Below are 18,266 nucleotides of genomic sequence, written 5' to 3'. Positions count from 1 at the left end.
ATGGCCTTAGGTTTCAGAGCGCTTTTAACCTCGTCTTTCTTGCTTCTCAAGCAACCCTCTCTCCGCCCCACTCAATCTCCACGCCATCATTCCTCATCAATCCGTCAATTTTCACACGCTAGCGGGGATCCTCGACTTGCTTATAACCAGGTTAGTCGTCCTCCCATAAACTGGGGCATCCAAATTGTCCCCGAGAAGAAGGCCTATGGGGTCGAAAGGTTCGGCCACTCAATATTCAACTTGCTTCTCAAGCAACCCTCTCTCCGCCCCACTCAATCTCCACGCCAATATTACTCATCAATCCGTCAATTTTCACACGCTAGCGGGGATCCTCGACTTGCTTATAACCAGGTTAGTCGTCCTCCCATAAACTGGGGCATCCAAATTGTCCCCGAGAAGAAGGCCTATGGGGTCGAAAGGTTCGGCCACTCAATATTCAACTTGCTTCTCAAGCAACCCTCTCTCCGCCCCACTCAATCTCCACGCCAATATTACTCATCAATCCGTCAATTTTCACACAGCGGGGATCCTCGACTTGCTTATAACCAGGTTAGTCGTCCTCCCATAAACTGGGGCATCCAAATTGTCCCCGAGAAGAAGGCCTATGTGGTCGAAAGGTTCGGTAGGTTTCATCGGGTTCTTAAGCCTGGAATCAACTTTCTGATTCCGGTGGTTGATAAGATTGCATAAGCGCATTCATTAAAAGAAGAGGCTATTCCCATTGCCAACCAGTCTGCTATTACAGCAGACAATGTTATTATCCACATTGATGGTGTGCTATACGTGAAAGTTGTCGATCCAGAGCGAGCTTCTTACGGTGTTGAGCATCCTATCTTTGCGATTGTTCAGATTGCGCAGACAACAATGCGAAGTGAGCTTGGAAAGATGACCCTGGACAGGAGTTTTGCCGAGAGAGACGCTTTGAATGAGAAGATTGTGCTTGCCATCAGGCAGGTGGCGGAAAGCTGGGGCTTGCAGTGTCTTCGCCATGAAATCAAAGACATAGCGCCCCCTGCCGGGGTGAGAGTAGCCATGGAGATGCAAGCGGAGGCAGAGCGCAAGAAGAGGGCTAAAGTGCTTGACTCAGAAGGTGAGAGGCAATCCAACATTAACATCGCTGAAGGGCAGAGGAATGCCGTGATCTTGGAGTCGGAAGCTGCGAAGATGGATCAGATTAATAGAGCTCATGGAGAGGCAGAGGCCATTCTTGCCAAAGCCAAAGCCACGGCGCAGGGGATTGAGGTGGTGTCCAAGGCTATTCAGGAAACTGGGGGTGTAGACGCTGTGAGTTTGAGAATTGCTGAGCAGTATATTGATGCTTTCAGCAACATTGCTAAGGAGAGCACCACAGTGCTGCTTCCTAGCAATGCCTCTGAACTTTCCAGCATGATGGCTCAAGCTCTCACTATTTACAACAACATGCGTGATGGCCAGGTTTCATTCCCTACGAGAAAAACCAGAGGCTAGTTGATGTAGATTGAAGTGTAGTCCGAACCCATATGTTATTTCATGTTTTTGTCGTTTAAGTGTCGTGGGTCCAAACGGGTGCCATAGCTTTATTTTATTTAAACCGCCTTTATTTCATGTTTTATTAGGTTTAGGGTTTTGGGAGTCTTTATTTCGTATTTTATTAGGTTTAGGGTTTTGTTACATAAATACATACTTATAGCGTCCAGAAAAGAGAATTTATGTTGATTATTGATTTTTATTAATGAGAATTACTCAGAGTTAAGTTTATTCATTTTTTTCCTTTAAACTTTAGATATAATCTATTGTTTTTACAAGAATTCTTAGGTCTTTGATAGTATCTAGATCTATAATTGTTTATCCGTTCTTTTATTGTTGTTTTTCGCTACAATCTACCAAGTCGGGCTGCATCAGTTGGTAACAAAGCTCAATTACTTTTCAAGAATAGGGAGGAGCAACCGTTGTGCAGACATGAACGTGGTGCACGTGCGCACGAAGACAGCACGTAAGGAGCAACTGGTGATTCGTTTGCGGCACATGGGTGGTGGGCCGAACGGTTGTTGTCGCCAACCAAGACCGCGATTCACAGAGGGGGAAGGCAAATTTAATGCTAAACGTTGGCAACACATGGAGGATCAATTCAAGGCTATGAGGGACCAAATTGAAGACCCCACTACCCAAATATCCAACATGGGTGGTCATAATGAGAATGGATCTAGAAACCTGTTTGCGGAGCGCCGAACGCAAGGACGTCAGCACCTTGCACAAGCTCATGCGAATTGGCAGGTGAGTAGGTTCAAACTCGATATACCGGAATTCCAAGATTGCTTGCATCCCAAAGAGTTCCTTGTGATAGAAAAAATAGAAAAAATCGACAAAAAAAAGGTTCCTATAGAGGTGGCAGAGATTAGGAGTCAATTGGTCGTGGAGGAGGAAGATGCTTTATTGAAGAATATTGCTTTGTAAATTGGGCCTCTCCATCAATCTATGACATCTACCCCGATGAAGAGGAGTCGTTAGAAAAGGTAAATATCTTGGATACACACCATGTGCTTGATAAGAGCCCCAAAGATAAAGCCTTTTGTTAGTTCTTGTGTTGGCTTAATTCAGTGCCAAAATGTAGATGTTACTGTTCACGGCTCAAACACTGATATAGAATGCTCAGAATCCAATCGCGACCGTTCATAATGTAGATTCATGTGTTATGAACGTCCCTGCAAAATTTCAGCTCAATCGGACCACAAACGCCCATCGATCGGAGTTGTTGATGAAGACTGGACAGTCCGGGTCCGGACCTCCAGAAGCCGGGTCCGGACCCCATTTCCAGAAACTTGATTTTCAAGCAGGGTCCGGACCTCAATTCCCCGGGTCCGGACCCCAGTTCCCGAAAGTGCATTTTATGAGGCATGTCCGGACCTCAGATCTGCAGGGTCCGGACCTGGTTGACTTATTAGGCTTATTTTCTATTTAAACACGATTTTGCTACATTTAGATGTACGTATTTTTGGAGAGCAAAATCAGAGAGCTTAGAGAGAGATATTGTTCTAGATTATTTGAGAAGGGATTAAATACGTGAAGCCAATCGGAGTTCCGGTGAAAGGAAATCTTATAGAAGAATTGTGCCAGATGTTCTGGAAAGGGCTACTGCGGTAGAAGTCAAGTGGGTCGCTTGTCGTGTACAAGGAAGAGTAAATTGCAAAGGTTTTGTAATTCTTCTTGTATTCCTTATTCTTCTTATAGTGGATTGATTTCCTGGGTTTGGCTGCCCCGGAGAGGTTTTACATTTAGAGAGTTCTCTAAATGGTTTCCTCTTCGTAACCAAATATCTGTGTTCTTGATTTTCATTACATATCTGTATTTGGTTGATTATTGATTGTTAGGTCAGATCTTATTCCGCTTAATATTTGTGAATCACCTAGACATTTGAATAGGTGTCGTTTGGAGTCGTTTTAGAATTTTCAATTGGTATCAGAGCGGGTTCACTCTGTGAAGGATTTATTTCCTGAGTGTGATCCGAGACTCCATATCAAATGTCTCATACTGTTGCTCCTAATTCTCTTCCCGTCTTTGACGGAACAAATTATACGCTTTGGAAAATTCGTATGAGAGCTTATTTTAAATCCATTAATGTTTGGCATATTGTTGAATCTGGATGGACACGTCCAGACAAAGCAATTGCTGAATGGACAACGGAGGAAAAGAATAATGCTACTGCGAATGACAAAGCTATAAATGCTATTTACATCTCTGTTTCAAATGAGGAATTTTCTAGAATTTCTAGATGTGAAATAGCTAAGGAAGCCTGGGAAACTTTAGAAATCACACATGAAGGAACTAAGGTTGTTAGAACTTCAAAAATTCAAATGTTGGTTTCTCAGTTTGAGGAGATTAGAATGCAGGAAGATGAAACTTTTGATGAATTCTATTCAAAGCTTAGTGTCATTAGAAACTCTACCATTAATTTGGGAAAGAAAATGGATGATGCTAAAGTGGTGAAAAAAATCTTAAGATCTTTGCCTGAGAGGTTTATTCCCCAAATTGCTGCTATACAACAGAGCAAGGACTTAGATACTATGAGAGTAGAAGAACTTGTAGGTTCCCTTCAGACCTTTGAGCTAATTCTTCCTAAACACAAGAACACCAAAAATATTGCTCTTAAGGCAAAAAATGTTAAGGTTGACTCTTGTGGTTCATCTGATGAGGATTCTGGAAATGAGGAAGAAATTGCTATGTTTGCTAAGAAGTTTAGGAAATTCTTTAGAGCCAAGAAAGGAAATCTTAGAAATAGCAATTCACAATTTTCTGAGAAATCTAGAAATGAGAATGTTGAGAAAGGAAAGTCACCTAAAGGTATCAAGTGTCACGAATGTGGAGGACATGGACACATTCGTGTTGACTGTGCTAACTTGAGAAAGTCAAATGGCAAGGCATTTAATGTGACTCAAAGTGATGAGTCAGACAAGGACGATGCTGAACAAGGAGTTAATTACTTAGCATTTGGAGTTAGTTATGAGAGTGAGCATGAGAATAGTGAGTGTAATTCTCAAGACAAACAAGGTGTGTCCGATAATGATTCGGAAGAAGAAGATGATTTGCAAAATGCTTATAATAATCTCTTTGTGGAATACACTAAACTGAAAAAGCTGAATAAGCAGCAATTGAAGAAACTCAATGAGGTTAATCTTGAAAATGATCAACTTTCTGTCACCTTAACTGATTCTCTTGCTACTCATAATACTTTGATGTCTGAAAATCAAATGCTAATTGCCAAAGTGAAATCCTTAGAGAATGAACTGAATGAATCAAAGAATCATTTAACAAAATTCTCTAGTGAAAAGCTAAATCAAATGCTACATAATCAGAAACATTCGTTTGATAGAACTGGATTGGGTTTTGATAAATCTGCTATTTTATCTACTAATGTTGCTTCTTCTTCAAAGATGATTTTTGTGAAACCAGTGAACAAAGAAGATAGCTTGGCTGAAAAGAAGGTAATTTCTCCTCAAATTTCCAAAGGTGGAAAAGGTAAGGGAACTCTAACTGATTCCTATATGTCTAGTTCTAAGTCGAGAAGTATGCACATGTTAAGGAACCAACCTTCTCAAAGGTTTATTCCTACGTGTCATAACTGTGGTAAGATTGGACATATTCGTCCTAAGTGTTTTCAGCTTAACAGTCATGAGCCTAAAAGAGAATATTTTCATTCTAGAAATAGTTATGAGAAATTATTCAACATGATGAGAGACGTAGTAACACGGTTAGATGTCTTGGATAAGAGTCACACAGTTGTCCCTGATGTGAAGAAAGTTTGGGTCAAGAAGATTAACACCATTCACCCATTGAGGGGGAGTGGTAATGGACTCACCTAGATTAGGTGGGCACATAGACCATGCCTAGAAATTGAGCATATTGATATTTGTTTATAGCTGTTCTAGGGCATTTTTTTTCTTAATTTTTGTTTGCTTTGTTTTTATTTTCTTTGATTATTTTTTATTCTTTTAGATTGTTTTAATTGTTAGATACTCAGTTTCTCATGTCTTGTGCTCAAATGAATATTTTACATATGAGTGGGGTCAATATTTCTGCAATTTACATCTATTGCTCCATATGTTTCTGATATACCTTGTTTTTCTAAAGACTGTTAAAGGAGTAAGAGTCAGTTTTTCTCATGTTCGAAATTGTGCACTTTTTGCCCCCATTAGGTTTAGATTTTTGTTATATGTTTGGAAATTTGGAGAAAACATTTTGTTTGGAAGATAGGCAGTGTAGAATCTTGCCACTTGACCAACTCGTTAGTTGAACCTAGCTCCAAAAAATTCCACCATTTTCCAAAAAAAAAAAAAAAAAAAAAAGGGCATAAAATAAGCTCAGATGATTTCATTTTGCTTCTGTCTGTCCCTAAAGAAAGAATCAGTGATCAAATCATTGCGGAAATAGATGATTACTAAAGGACATGGTAAAAGAAAATGATCAGTCTCAGGGGGAGTGTATCGGATGAGGGAATCTAGGTCCTAACATTATAAGGTTTTACTGTGGTTTGAATCAGACTGCTGGTCTTCCTTTACAAAATGTCTGCCTAGATTTACCTTTCATTGATGAAATCTTAGTTAATGGGAGTACTCACACACTACACCATCACATGAGATTTCTGATTATTGCCTACTTGACTGCATTCACAGACCAAGGTTGTGTCATGCATATGGTACATTTACGGTGTAAGTGTAGCTTGTTGATCACTCCGAATTGTTCAGATATTCATACGAGCATGCATGATCTATTGCTTATCTATACAAGTTTTCTTTGGTGTTTTGTTTTTTTTTTAAAAAAAAAAAAAAGAAAAAAAAAGAAAAAAAAAGGAAAGCTTTTGGATATTCATTATGCAATACATGAGTCATTGATGTGTTATCATGTGTGTTCATTTAACTTTTAAAGGGGGAGAAACATGCTTTGCATTTCCAGTTTCCTGTTGTTAATTGAGTCATACATTGAGGGGGAGTTTTGCTGATGTTTCTTTATAATCACGCATCATTTTTTTTTCATGAGTTTTATTTATGTCTTCTTGTTCCACATATGCCTTGATGTATTTTGTGAAGTGTTTCAGGAAACATGAAGACCTTTTGTCATTCTGTGACAAAAAGGGGGAGTAAATATGGGGAGATGATGGGATTGGCTCGACATTTTGGTTTTGTCACTGAATTGCCAAAGGGGGAGTTTGTTAGTTCTTGTGTTGGCTTAATTCAGTGCCAAAATGTAGATGTTACTGTTCACGGCTCAAACACTGATATAGAATGCTCAGAATCCAATCGCGACCGTTCATAATGTAGATTCATGTGTTATGAACGTCCCTGCAAAATTTCAGCTCAATCGGACCACAAACGCCCATCGATCGGAGTTGTTGATGAAGACTGGACAGTCCGGGTCCGGACCTCCAGAAGCCGGGTCCGGACCCCATTTCCAGAAACTTGATTTTTCAAGCAGGGTCCGGACCTCAATTCCCCGGGTCCGGACCCCAGTTCCCGAAAGTGCATTTTATGAGGCCTGTCCGGACCTCAGATCTGCAGGGTCCGGACCTGGCTGACTTATTAGGGTTATTTTCTATTTAAACACGATTTTGCTACATTTACATGTACGTATTTTAGAGCAAAATCAGAGAGCTTAGAGAGAGATATTGTTCTAGCTTATTTGAGAAGGGATTAAATACGTGAAGCCAATCGGAGTTCCGGTGAAAGGAAATCTTATAGAAGAATTGTGCCAGATGTTCTGGAAAGGGCTACTGCGGTAGAAGTCAAGTGGGTCGCTTGTCGTGTACAAGGAAGAGTAAATTGCAAAGGTTTTGTAATTCTTCTTGTATTCCTTATTCTTCTTATAGTGGATTGATTTCCTGGGTTTGGCTGCCCCGGAGAGGTTTTACATTTAGAGAGTTCTCTAAATGGTTTCCTCTTCGTAACCAAATATCTGTGTTCTTGATTTTCATTACATATCTGTATTTGGTTGATTATTGATTGTTAGGTCAGATCTTATTCCGCTTAATATTTGTGAATCACCTAGACATTTGAATAGGTGTCGTTTGGAGTCGTTTTAGAATTTTCACCTTTGATTTGAGTGTAGCGCCAATTAACTATGTTGATTTCATCGAGGTAGATGCTATTTTGTCAAATTCTTCTAACAAAATTTGTGATGAGATCGGTATGGCGGGGAAGAGACGAGAAGAGCACGACATGCTTGACGTTTGGCAAAGTGATGCGTGGGGCATTCAAGATTATCATCATTGTCTCTAGATGATTAGGGACATCACGTGTATTGTGGGGCGTTGCCGTGCCTTGATCTTGAGGAAGGGCGAATGAAACGAGTTGATAGGGCACCCGAAGGACCGTGGGAAGAACCGGCTGAATTCAAGGACGAATTCTCTCCAAACTGAGAAAAATGATGTAGATCGGAGTGTAGTCTGAACCCATATGTTATTTCATGTTTTTGTCGTTGAAGTATCGTGGCTGTTCGGATGGCCATATGTCTCATCCGGACGGGCGCCGTAGCTTTATTTTATTTAAACCGCCTTTATTTCATGTTTTATTAGGTTTAGGGTTTTGGGAGTCTTTATTTCGAATTTTATTAGGTTTAGGGTTTTGGAGCTATAAATACATACTTATAGCCTCCAAAAAAGAGAATTTATGTTGATTATTGATTTTTATTAATGAGAATTATTTAAAGTTAAATTTATTCCTCTTTTTTCTTTAAACTTTAAATATAATTTATTGTTTTTAGAAAAATTCTTAGGTCTTTGATAGAATCTAAATCTAGAATTGTTTATCCGTTCTTTTATTGTTGTTTTTCGCTGCAACCCACCAAGTCGGGCTGCATCACTAGTTGATCGAGTTTGTCGGTTTTATCTGCAGGAGTAATTTGCTTCTTTAGTTTTAGCCTTGAATTCTGTTCGTTTAATGTTCTAGGGAGGGAGTTTTTTGTTCATTCTTTAGGTCGTGTTGGGCAATTGGCATTGCCTTTTTGGAAGAGATCATCGGATGGAATGTGGGATTTTTATGAACACTGCTTTATTCATTTCCTAGCTGCTAAGAGACAAAACTCACATAACTTGGGGTCATATCATATGGGGAAGCTTCCGGATTTAGAGTTCAATAGGTGAGGTGAAGTGGTGAACCAATGTCTGAGTGCAATCTGCATAATCGAAATTTTCATTTTAGGGGCAATTTTAATTGATTAATGCAGCAAGTCGTTGAAGGAGTTTCTGTGTGTTCTCAAAGAAATTTCATGGGGAAATGCTCTCCAAGTGAGAAGAATATCAGCATTTATTCTATCCCCCCCTGCTATCGATGATGTACTGCTACAATCATGGGATCAGTAGCATCATATCATGGAATCTGTTCATAAAATCTAAAGTTATCAAAAGCTATTACTCCTATCCATTTATAAACTAAAACACTAGCAGAAGGAGAGTAATGATATAAGGAGAACTAAAATTTTTATAGTCTTCACAAATGTAACGTAACATTTAAAATCACCAATAAATCAAAATTCAATAATGATTATTTCAAATTCAATAATGATTTTAAAAGTTACGTCACATTTGAAAAGACTCTAGTCTTCCTTATATCATTACTCAGAAAAGGAGCTCACTCAAACTCATTTAAACCGACATAAAGAAGAAGAAAACAGAGTTAAAAGTAAATCCATCTCATAATGTTTTAAATCCCCTGTTGAACTTTTGAATCATTAGTGTCATATGTAAATGGCTAGGGACAACCACCATAGACTCTCTCTCTCTCTAACCCTCTCTCTCTCAAGTAAATGGCTGTAAGAGAACCTACCATAGAAGGGGAACTTATCCCATTGTCTTCCGTTTAACATTGCTCCTTCCTGATTTGAAACCTCCACAGAATCAAAAGAAGAAGAGAAGAGAAGAGAAGAGGGGAAAAAAATCTGACAAGATTTATACACTTTACAAACGTACATTCCTTTATGCAAAAGTTTGTTTGACCTAATATCAATCCACTACCATCTTTGCGAGGCAGGGCAATATACAGTACATGAAGTGGGAGGAAAGGAGGAAATACTCAGGCCTCCCTCCCGCAATTTCACCTCTTCTCCTAGAATGAGAAAAAGAATAGAAACAAGCAGCAATCACTTTCTCACCGTCACAAGTGATTCTCCAAAAGATAAGGCAGCGTAATCTTCCCAGAGTTGTTGGGATCAAGCTTACTGAAATGATTGCAGATCTGCAATATATCTTTCTCCCCTATCTTTCCCATCTCTTTGAGCTTGTAAATTATGTACTCTGATTTACTGAAACAAGGATTAAGGAAAATATTCAAGCTTGGTTTCTTCTACAAAAAGAACAAGAACATCAAGCAGCAGAATACAACTGAAATGCCTATGTAAACAAGCAGAAAGAAAGCTTTCAATGATCTCACCTGATGAAACCAGTGTTATTGATGTCGGCCGCAAGCAAATCCCCAACTGTTATATCCCTTTGAAGCACCCAGTTGGCAATTCTCCTGTGCCTCTTATCAATTCTCGCCTCCGCCAAATACAGAAACGCCCGCGCCGCCATCAACGTCGAAAACAGAAGCCAAACGGAGGCGAACAACCGCCCCTGAAGCGTCTTGAAGGCCCTATCGCCATACCCAACTGTCGTAATAGACATAACCGACAAATAAACCGAATCAATCCAATCCAAATCCTCCACAAAATACAACACGAATGCTCCCATCCCAATACACAACACCACCACACCAAGAGCCAAACAAACCTTGAGCCTAATTCTCATCCTACCCTTTGCTACATCAACAATATAGTCCCTAGCAGAAAAGCCCTGATGGGATCTTCTTCTACCCATGTGAATCCCAGCCAAGATCATGTTCTCTTGCAAATCTAGCACATAATTCACAACCCCACTAAGCAAAATATCTATGAAACCAAAACCCACCAACACAAACGCACAAGCAAAGAGTTTTGTAGCTGGTGTTAGCGGAGCTATGTCGCCATAACCAATGGTACACATCGTGACTACACAAAAATAAAGCGCGTCGACAACCGGGTGGGTTTCTACACCCGAGAAGTGTTCAGTGTTGGAAGAGTATATCAAAACTCCAAAAGAGAGATATATCAAAAGCAAGAAAATAGCTTGCCTGATGATGGAGCTCGACTCGGACTGTGGCTTCGGAATCTGGGGTGTCTCTGTTTTGAGCTCTCGCATGACGGTCATGGCTGGAGCTGTCTTGCACCGGTGCAGACCACCCGGTTTCTTCATGCGGGTACTCGGGGCTCCGAGTTGGGATGATGATGATGAGGAGGATTGTGGGTCTTGGGACTGCGGGACTCTGAAGGATGAGGAACAATCATGACGTTCGATGATTGGTTGGAGTTGGGGCCGTGTTTGGGAGGCGAGAAAATGCTCGTTTTCCATCTGGGAAAACAAAGTATTAAAGAAAAGAGAATAAAAAAACAGAAAAAGTATTGCTCTTTACAGATCGGAGTGTGTGTGTGTGGTGGGCGCAAAGTTGATTGGAGATTAAAGCGAGTCCTTTTGTTAGACGTTCGATGAAAAATCAACATGAGAAGCCCGGCCGGAGAGATGTCTATCTTGTGGTCTCACGGGCCCCATCATACTAATTGTGACCAAGAAACAGACGCACAGAAACTCGTTTCAATATCGAACAACCCAAAAAATAAAAATAAAAATAAAAATAAAAATAAATAGAAAAGCATATAAATATAAAATGTTAATTATTCTCAGCACCTAAATAATTAAGCTGGTGAACTGCTGCTAATGCTTTGATGAAAGACTCTTTCCTGCAGCAGGAGTAATGCTAGAATTCAAGCAAATAAAAATAATTAATTATGCCTCTTTTTCCGGTGGAAAGTATATCGTAGGACGATGGTGTACGAAAAGAGTCCCACCAACGTCCGGAATGAAAAGCAAATATGAAAGAAAAGATAAGGACAACAACGTCCACTCACTCACGCATCATTGATTCTTCCATCTCTAGTGGGGTAAATGGGCCTAATGAAGCCCAATACAACAGGTTTTAAAGGCCCAAGAAATGGTGAGAGAAGCCTCTTAAGTCTTATCACAAAAAGGTCAAAGATGCTAATTAAGAAGAGACACAGAAAAAGCCCAAGAAAACACGGAGCCAGAAATTCATGTTTAGGATGAAATGCTCTTCTTTTGAAATCGTAGCCGCCAAATTGTGGAGGTGTCAAGTACGTACGTCATGATCAGAGATGATGACATGGGGTGCGAAGGAAGGAGGCCCATCGCCAACCCTTTCTCAATCATATGATGATAGCAACTGGACAGCAAGTGGTCAGCAAGAGCTCAGTAACATAAATCTATTCTCTGCATAATAAGTGTTTTTTGAGTAATGATCTACGCTACGCGGCGTGCGTGAACAGTAACGCACGCCGCTGACGTGGCTGCTGACGTGGCACATGCCACGTCGTAGCCTCTGGTTTAAAAAAAATAAAAATAAAAATTTCAAAACCAAGCTTCAAAACCAATCCCGCGATACCCATATTTCATTTCCCCCCATTTTCTTCCCAAACCCATTTTCTCCCCCCAACCGGCACATTGGTTCTCCCCCACCGGCGCCGGCGTGACTCCTCCCTCCCACCGTGCGTCTCCCCACCGTCACCGCCGCCAACGAACCCGTCTATCAGCTCCCGCCGGTTCTAGTTCTCCCCCACGAGACTTTTCTTCCCAAACCCCTTTTCTTGTGGCAACGAACCTGTCTTTCGGGTGTTTCACATTTTGACAAAAAAAAAAATTCCTTTGGAGTTTAGCTGGGCTGTTCGTGATGTGAGGGTGGTGAGCTCCACTAGCGGGGCGACGCAGGCGTCCCCGAAGACGTCGCTGCAGAGCTGGATGAAACAGATAAGGCGAGGATTCATAAAACTATACATGGATTTTTGTTTGTATGTTTTTCTCTGCACAAAACATGAATTTATAGCCCAGCTTCTCTCTGCACCCAACACCACAATCTTTGGGTTTTCCATTTTTTGTGTGTTTTTAGCTCAAATCTCTGTTTTAGTAATGAACTCTAGTCTCTTGCCTGCTATGCACACCTTGTGTTCGGCAAAATGCCTAACCGACATTTTTGAGATATGAATTTCAATTTATGTTTTAAAATGCTCTTGCTAAATACCTATGTGTTTAGTGGTGCAGGGGACTTAGCCGGATTTGTTATTCTGGTTAATATTTGGAGGGTTTTTCTTCTACTAATGCTATCCCTAGCCATTAGTATAGCTTGAGCCACTGTTTTCAACTTTCCATCTGATCCCATAGGCTGGTGTTAAGGTTTAAACTCTGAGATTCCTTTTCCCCAAAAGCCAAATTTGCTAATGCTTCAAATTGACTTTATGGTCTTAGAAACTAATTGTAGAGCTGATGTTGTAAACTGTCCTCTTATTAGAGCTTGAATGGTATGTAAGGAAAGCCCCTGTTTTTTTCAACGACTTAGACGTCAGTTTTAAACCATGGCCAAAGAGTTCCCTGCTTCTTGCTTTGTGGCCTGTATAGTAGAGTAAATTAAAGTAGATTCACATGGTATCCTTTCCTCAATCAAATTACATGCTGAGTATTTTCACTCAATACCTTGTGCTATTTTGCTTTCTTGGAGACATGATTGTCAATCCCTCTTGCTAACACAAAAACTTCATGACTATTGAGAATGGTTTTGGGTTTAGTAATATTTGATTTTGTTGTTTCTATGTGATTATAAGAATGCTGTTTTTTTTTTATTATGCGACTAAATTTGTTGTTGTCCTAAACTGTGAAAAAACTGAAAAATCCCTAGACTGTTGATGGTTGGAGATGATGTAATCACTGTATTTTTGGGTTATGACATTACCATTGAAATTTATAGACCATAGGATGAATCCATCAGAAAAATTCTTCAATTCTTGATGAAGATGGCAAATTTGGTGTAAATACTGAAAACCTGTAGATGAAAATTAGCAACAAGAAATCAAGATAGAAAGAAATAAAAGCAAGATGATATAAAATGGACGAGGTCAAAAGTTAAAGAGAACAATCTTGTGGCAAACTGAACAAAATCTAAAAGACTCAGTTGACCACATTGAATCAATGTCATCTAACAATTTATCTCAAGTCACATCTCTAAATGATGTATTTCAAACACTTCCTACTTCACGTCCCTTTTCCTTAGTCCATATAAAACTCTTCCCTATTTGCTAGACATCTCATTTTTCTTGAAGAAATATGTCTTGCTGCCTATCTCTGGAATTTTTATGAATTGTTTTATTCTATAGTTTAGAACATTGGTCTTGTAAATGGAAGAAGTTAGAACCAGTGTGCAGAACCATTGTGTATTTTACTGGTAATTCTTTGCAACACATAAATATGAACAAATGCATAATATTCACTGTACTTTTTATATTTTCTTTCCAGGTTCCGTCATATATATCTCGATCTTTGGCTGGCAGCTATGACAATGAAGCTGTATCTATATTTGCTTGATCTTTACTTTTTACCTCTATATAAAGGTTAGTTTTTGTTAAATTCCAGTATGCTCTTTTAGATTTTTGTGGCGTTGTATTTACTTCTAAAAAGAAGCTGTCTCTTTAAAAAAAATAATAAGGCATAGTTTTCCAATTAATAGTTTTGGCATTCTGATTTGTTTTACAGAAAAAAAAAAAAAAAAAAAAAGTTTTTTTTTTTATAAAAATGGTAGGGTATACTTGGCTGGTTAATGTTTTCCCACTGATGTTTTGTTGGAGTTTCTACAGGGATTCAAGACACTGAATACGGGATCCCTCTTCTATGCCACTTTGAATGCCATAGCATACTTTTACATGGTAAGCGGCTCACCCTAATGCTATTTGAGTCATTCTCTCTGTTCACCATATTTATTTTTGTTTGCAAAAATGTTATTTCTTTCAGGTTTGCTCTTGTTTAAAGGCTAGTTTTTGTTGAATTCTAGTATGCTCTTTTAGATCTTTGTCGTGTTGTATTTACTTCTAAAAATAAGCTGTCTCTTTAAAAAATAATAAGGGAAAAGATCAAACAGATTAGTATTGTGCTTTGATTTTAATATTTTTAGCCCGTGCAGTTGCAAGTGGACTTGACTTTTCTTTTGTTGAGATAGTTTCCGTAAAGCTACCTGGTATTAGAACTATGTTTTGTTTGGGGTTAGTGATGGTTTACTTCATTGTACCTTGCTTTGGATGCTCAAAATCATTAAAGAATACACAAACAAAAACAAAACAAAAAAAGATGGTAGAAAATTTTGAACGTTTGTGTATTGTTAATGCTTACTAAAACATGCAGCACTTCTAAATATGATACTTGATTCAATAGAAATGTGGTGTGTCATGTACAGTCCATCATAATTGTTTACTTTTGATCAAAATCAAAGGTAGCCCCTTGAATTTATTTCCTTACCCCCCCAGTAAGGAAATAAAGTGTTTTAGTGTTTTATTGGTTTGACATGTATGGATGCAAATTTGTTTGCAGGTTGGCCAAACAAGGTATTGTATTAGATTTTTCTAGTGTACCTTCTTTGGTTACTCTATCAACTAAGACGGTTATATATAGATATTATTGCATTTGTTTGCATTTCTCAATATGATGATGAATGTCTCTGTGATGTTTCTTAGAAATAAGTTTTTTTTTTTTGGAGCCTAGATGAAAATGTTTCTAGTGGGTACCATACGACTGAATTGGGGCCAAATCCCGACTTATGTGGTGTTCAGACGTAATATTTCTAAGTTTGTTTTTGCAGAATCTATGCATGTTTGTAATGCTTATGTATATTTTGCATAATGATACTAAAGATGAATTGAGACTCTAGTGTTGTGCTAGTTGGTGTTTTTTAATTAGCTTGTACATATGAATAGATTATGTCCGCATTATCAAATAGCAAAAATTACATTTGTGTGAGCATTGATCTCTAATTGTTTGATGTGTATGATCAGGAGGTTTACCGAGATGTTGAAGCAATTCAGAGTGTGGCCATACAAGGAGGGACTATTGTTGCTCTTTTAATTTTTCACTTAAATTTGATTGTATCGTTGTTTGTTAGTGAAAGAATCCGTTCACCCCTCTTTGATGTAATTGCTTATTTTGAGAAGAATATACAATCGTCTTCCAAGAGTTGTTGAGGGTAAATTAGAAACAATATGACCAAAATTTTTGCATAGGATCAGAATTCTAAAGTTTATTGGCCATAAATAGTATATTATTTTATGAAAATAGTATGCATTTCTTTAAAGGGAAAAAGGGGTGATTTTTCGATCTCAATTATGAGTTCATGTTGCACAAAGAAAGTAGATTTTTTCTTGTATGCATGCAGAAATTTTAATTTTCATGACTTAACATGACTAGAAGGCAGTCTCTTAGCACAATACTGTCAATACATATTGGGTGATGGAAAGATTGTGGAATGAGAAGAAGGTTTCATCAAGTAAATTCACGCTCCAGGAGCTCTTGCTTCCTAGAAACTGAAGCACAACTCACTTGTTGGATACATTTCAAACACAGTAATGCCTACCCATATTCAATGTATTTCCAAAGCAAAACCTAAATTGTAATTTTGACAATATATCGTGTACTTGAATTTGATAGTAGGACTTTTGACAATATTCTGTTGAGATGCCACAAGTAAAAAAATTCACTAGCTAGAACTTTTCTTAATACAAAAGACCAGTCTAGGTACTAATACAAAACATTTACCCCAATCACATACACATATATACAAAGAGTATTACACAATGAAACTACTTTCGATTAAAAAGAAAACTTTGCTTCTAGGCTATATGAAAAGGTGGAATGCCAACAGCTCAAACTCTCCAAGAAGCTTGTTGTCATCAGCCATTCCACGCTCGCCCTGTAGTACCTTGATCCTCACCTGAGTTTGGTTGTCAACTGTCGTGGAGAAAACCTACAATAATAGAAGCATCATTCAAGAACTTAGCATCCTCAATAATAAAAATATGTAAAGTAGACCGTTAAAAAAGAAAATCCACGAAACGAAAATGGTTCAGTAAAACTAAATGCCAGCCAAAATTAAAAGCTTTATCACAACCAAGCCAACCATGGCGTCAGTGAATGGATTCCCCTATGAGGATTTAAGAAGTAACTAAGATGAGAAACTCAATTTGCAATCTAACATCCCCCCTTCTAATGCATAATCATATCAACACGACAACTCTAAACACTGTCAATTAATGAAGTAAATCATCCAGTGCATAGTAGTCTTGCTTAACTAAAATCATAGGAAAAAAAAAACACTAGATCAAGCCACACACTACTTGCTCTATCTCTTCGACTTAATACAGTTACGCAATACAACAAAAGCTGGTCAAAGATGTAGTTTTATCTAAAAAGATTAAAAAGCCCATACTATGAAATACAATTACTTCTGGCAGTTGAAATCATAAACATTGACACAGCAGATCACACAAATACAGGATTCCTAACAGAATTCCAAAGAATACACAAGCATGCCCTCCTAAATCTGAATTTTGCAATATCAAGGATTTGCATAACAAACAAGAATAATAACCCCTCACTAAAGTCAGAAACTATCTAAAAAAACATTATTATAATTTGTGGTTGTTAAGGCGACACAATGACTTAAAATGAGCATTCCACAGATTCTGCAACCCTCTTCACTTCTTCAAGTAAATTATAATCTACACAGAATATTCCAAAACAGAAAAGTATTTGTATAAACATGTAAGAAAAGTAGCAACCTTCATCAATCAAGTTATAACATACTCACTAAGATTTTAAGAAAATAACAAAGAATTATTTCAACCCGTTTAGAGACAAAATAATGAGCTTCTCCAAGCAAATTATAAGCCACCCATGAAAATGTATCCAAGCCTATAAAAAGGGTATTGAATCTGACACTAAAGGAGCAATAGTGCCAACCAAAGTGCCAATCCTTCCATTGTAGCTCTCCTATAGGACGCAAACAAACTGATTATGCATAATGTCGAAACCAAAAATAAATTTGATTAAAGGCGTCAACAAGGAAAATCAAAATAAGTAAAGCATCATCACCATGCTTTCCGTCACAAACATAGATTATGAATAAATAAAAATAAAAAAATAAAAAATCAGAATACAAGAACCCAAGTGCATGTTGATTTACGTTTTAAATATATCAAATACTGAAACCACTGTGTCAAAACAGCTGCCTTCTAAACATTGTTGATGTTTCAAGCAAAATTATTAAGTTTTAATTTTTTTGGTAGGCTGCATGGGCTTGTGTTTGAAACCAGCGAAAATCCTTTCTTCTGATCAAAGCACTAGAATTTAGAGACTCCACCTTGGCCTTTTCTTTTATTAGTAAAATTCATGGGCGAACTTGTTGCTTTGGGGGGACGAATGTCCCCCCAAAGTTTTTAAAATTTCCCCCAACGTATATGGTTTTTTCAAGTTTGTCCCTCTAAAATATTATATTTGTCCCCCCAAATAATATTTTTGTTCCATTTTGCTCTCCTCTAGTCCTCTTGGCTCTTCCAGCAGAGAAACCTACAAAGCTCCTAGTCTTTTTATGAGGTCATAGACAAGATAGCATAATAGGCTGCAAGTGCAGTAACAGCTTTTCTTAAGTTGCAGATAGAAGTACAAAACTTTTAAAAAAAAATTCACAAAAAATCTAACTTTGTAACTAGTTTTGAAAAATTGAAGTTTTTAGATAGGAATATTCTAACAAAAACTAACCTTTATATAGAGGTAAAAAGTAAAGATCAAGCAAATATAGCTACAGCTTCATTGTCATAGCTGCCAGACAAAGATCGAGATATATATGACG

General features: G+C 38.2%; 1 protein-coding gene, 2 long non-coding RNA genes and 1 pseudogene across 4 annotated transcripts; 2 read left to right on the top strand and 2 right to left on the bottom strand.

The window, feature by feature from the left end:
• On the top strand, positions 1–1,467 carry LOC132169190 (uncharacterized; annotated as a pseudogene).
• A 7,918-nt stretch (positions 1,468–9,385) lies between these two features.
• LOC132170402 (two-pore potassium channel 5-like) lies at positions 9,386–11,344 on the bottom strand. 2 transcript variants are annotated; one of them, XM_059581382.1, is made up of 3 exons: positions 11,222–11,344; positions 9,894–10,888; positions 9,386–9,765 (listed from the first exon to the last, which is right to left on the bottom strand). In XM_059581382.1, the coding sequence occupies exons 2-3, from the start codon at positions 10,886–10,888 to the stop codon at positions 9,618–9,620; spliced, it is 1,143 nt and encodes a 380-aa protein (XP_059437365.1). In that variant the 5' UTR covers positions 11,222–11,344; the 3' UTR covers positions 9,386–9,617. The 2 variants fall into 2 exon arrangements, with proteins under 2 accessions (XP_059437365.1, XP_059437364.1); XM_059581381.1 differs by lacking the exon at positions 11,222–11,344 and having other exon boundaries at positions 9,894–11,138.
• A 2,549-nt stretch (positions 11,345–13,893) lies between these two features.
• On the top strand, positions 13,894–15,697 carry LOC132170403 (uncharacterized). Its single transcript, XR_009438956.1, has 3 exons — positions 13,894–13,986; positions 14,230–14,298; positions 15,418–15,697. It is a non-coding gene; the product is annotated as an uncharacterized LOC132170403 (long non-coding RNA).
• Positions 15,698–15,943: 246 nt separating this feature from the next.
• Positions 15,944–18,266, bottom strand: LOC132170401 (uncharacterized). The gene is made up of 2 exons (XR_009438955.1): positions 18,176–18,266; positions 15,944–16,382 (listed from the first exon to the last, which is right to left on the bottom strand). It is a non-coding gene; the product is annotated as an uncharacterized LOC132170401 (long non-coding RNA).

Source organism: Corylus avellana, chromosome ca2 (assembly GCF_901000735.1).
Source record: "Corylus avellana chromosome ca2, CavTom2PMs-1.0".
Classification (NCBI taxonomy): Eukaryota; Viridiplantae; Streptophyta; class Magnoliopsida; order Fagales; family Betulaceae; genus Corylus; species Corylus avellana.
Note: the sequence above shows the minus strand (reverse complement) of the source record. Positions and strands in the feature narration are given on the sequence as shown.

Coding starts and splice junctions, on each gene's coding strand:
- LOC132170402 (XM_059581382.1), bottom strand. CDS start 10,888: ATGGAAAACGAGCATTTTCTCGCCTCCCAAACACGGCCCCAACTCCAA. Junction 9,766..9,893: donor AATAACACTGGTTTCATCAG/GTGAGATCATTG, acceptor TCCTTGTTTCAG/TAAATCAGAGTACATAATTT.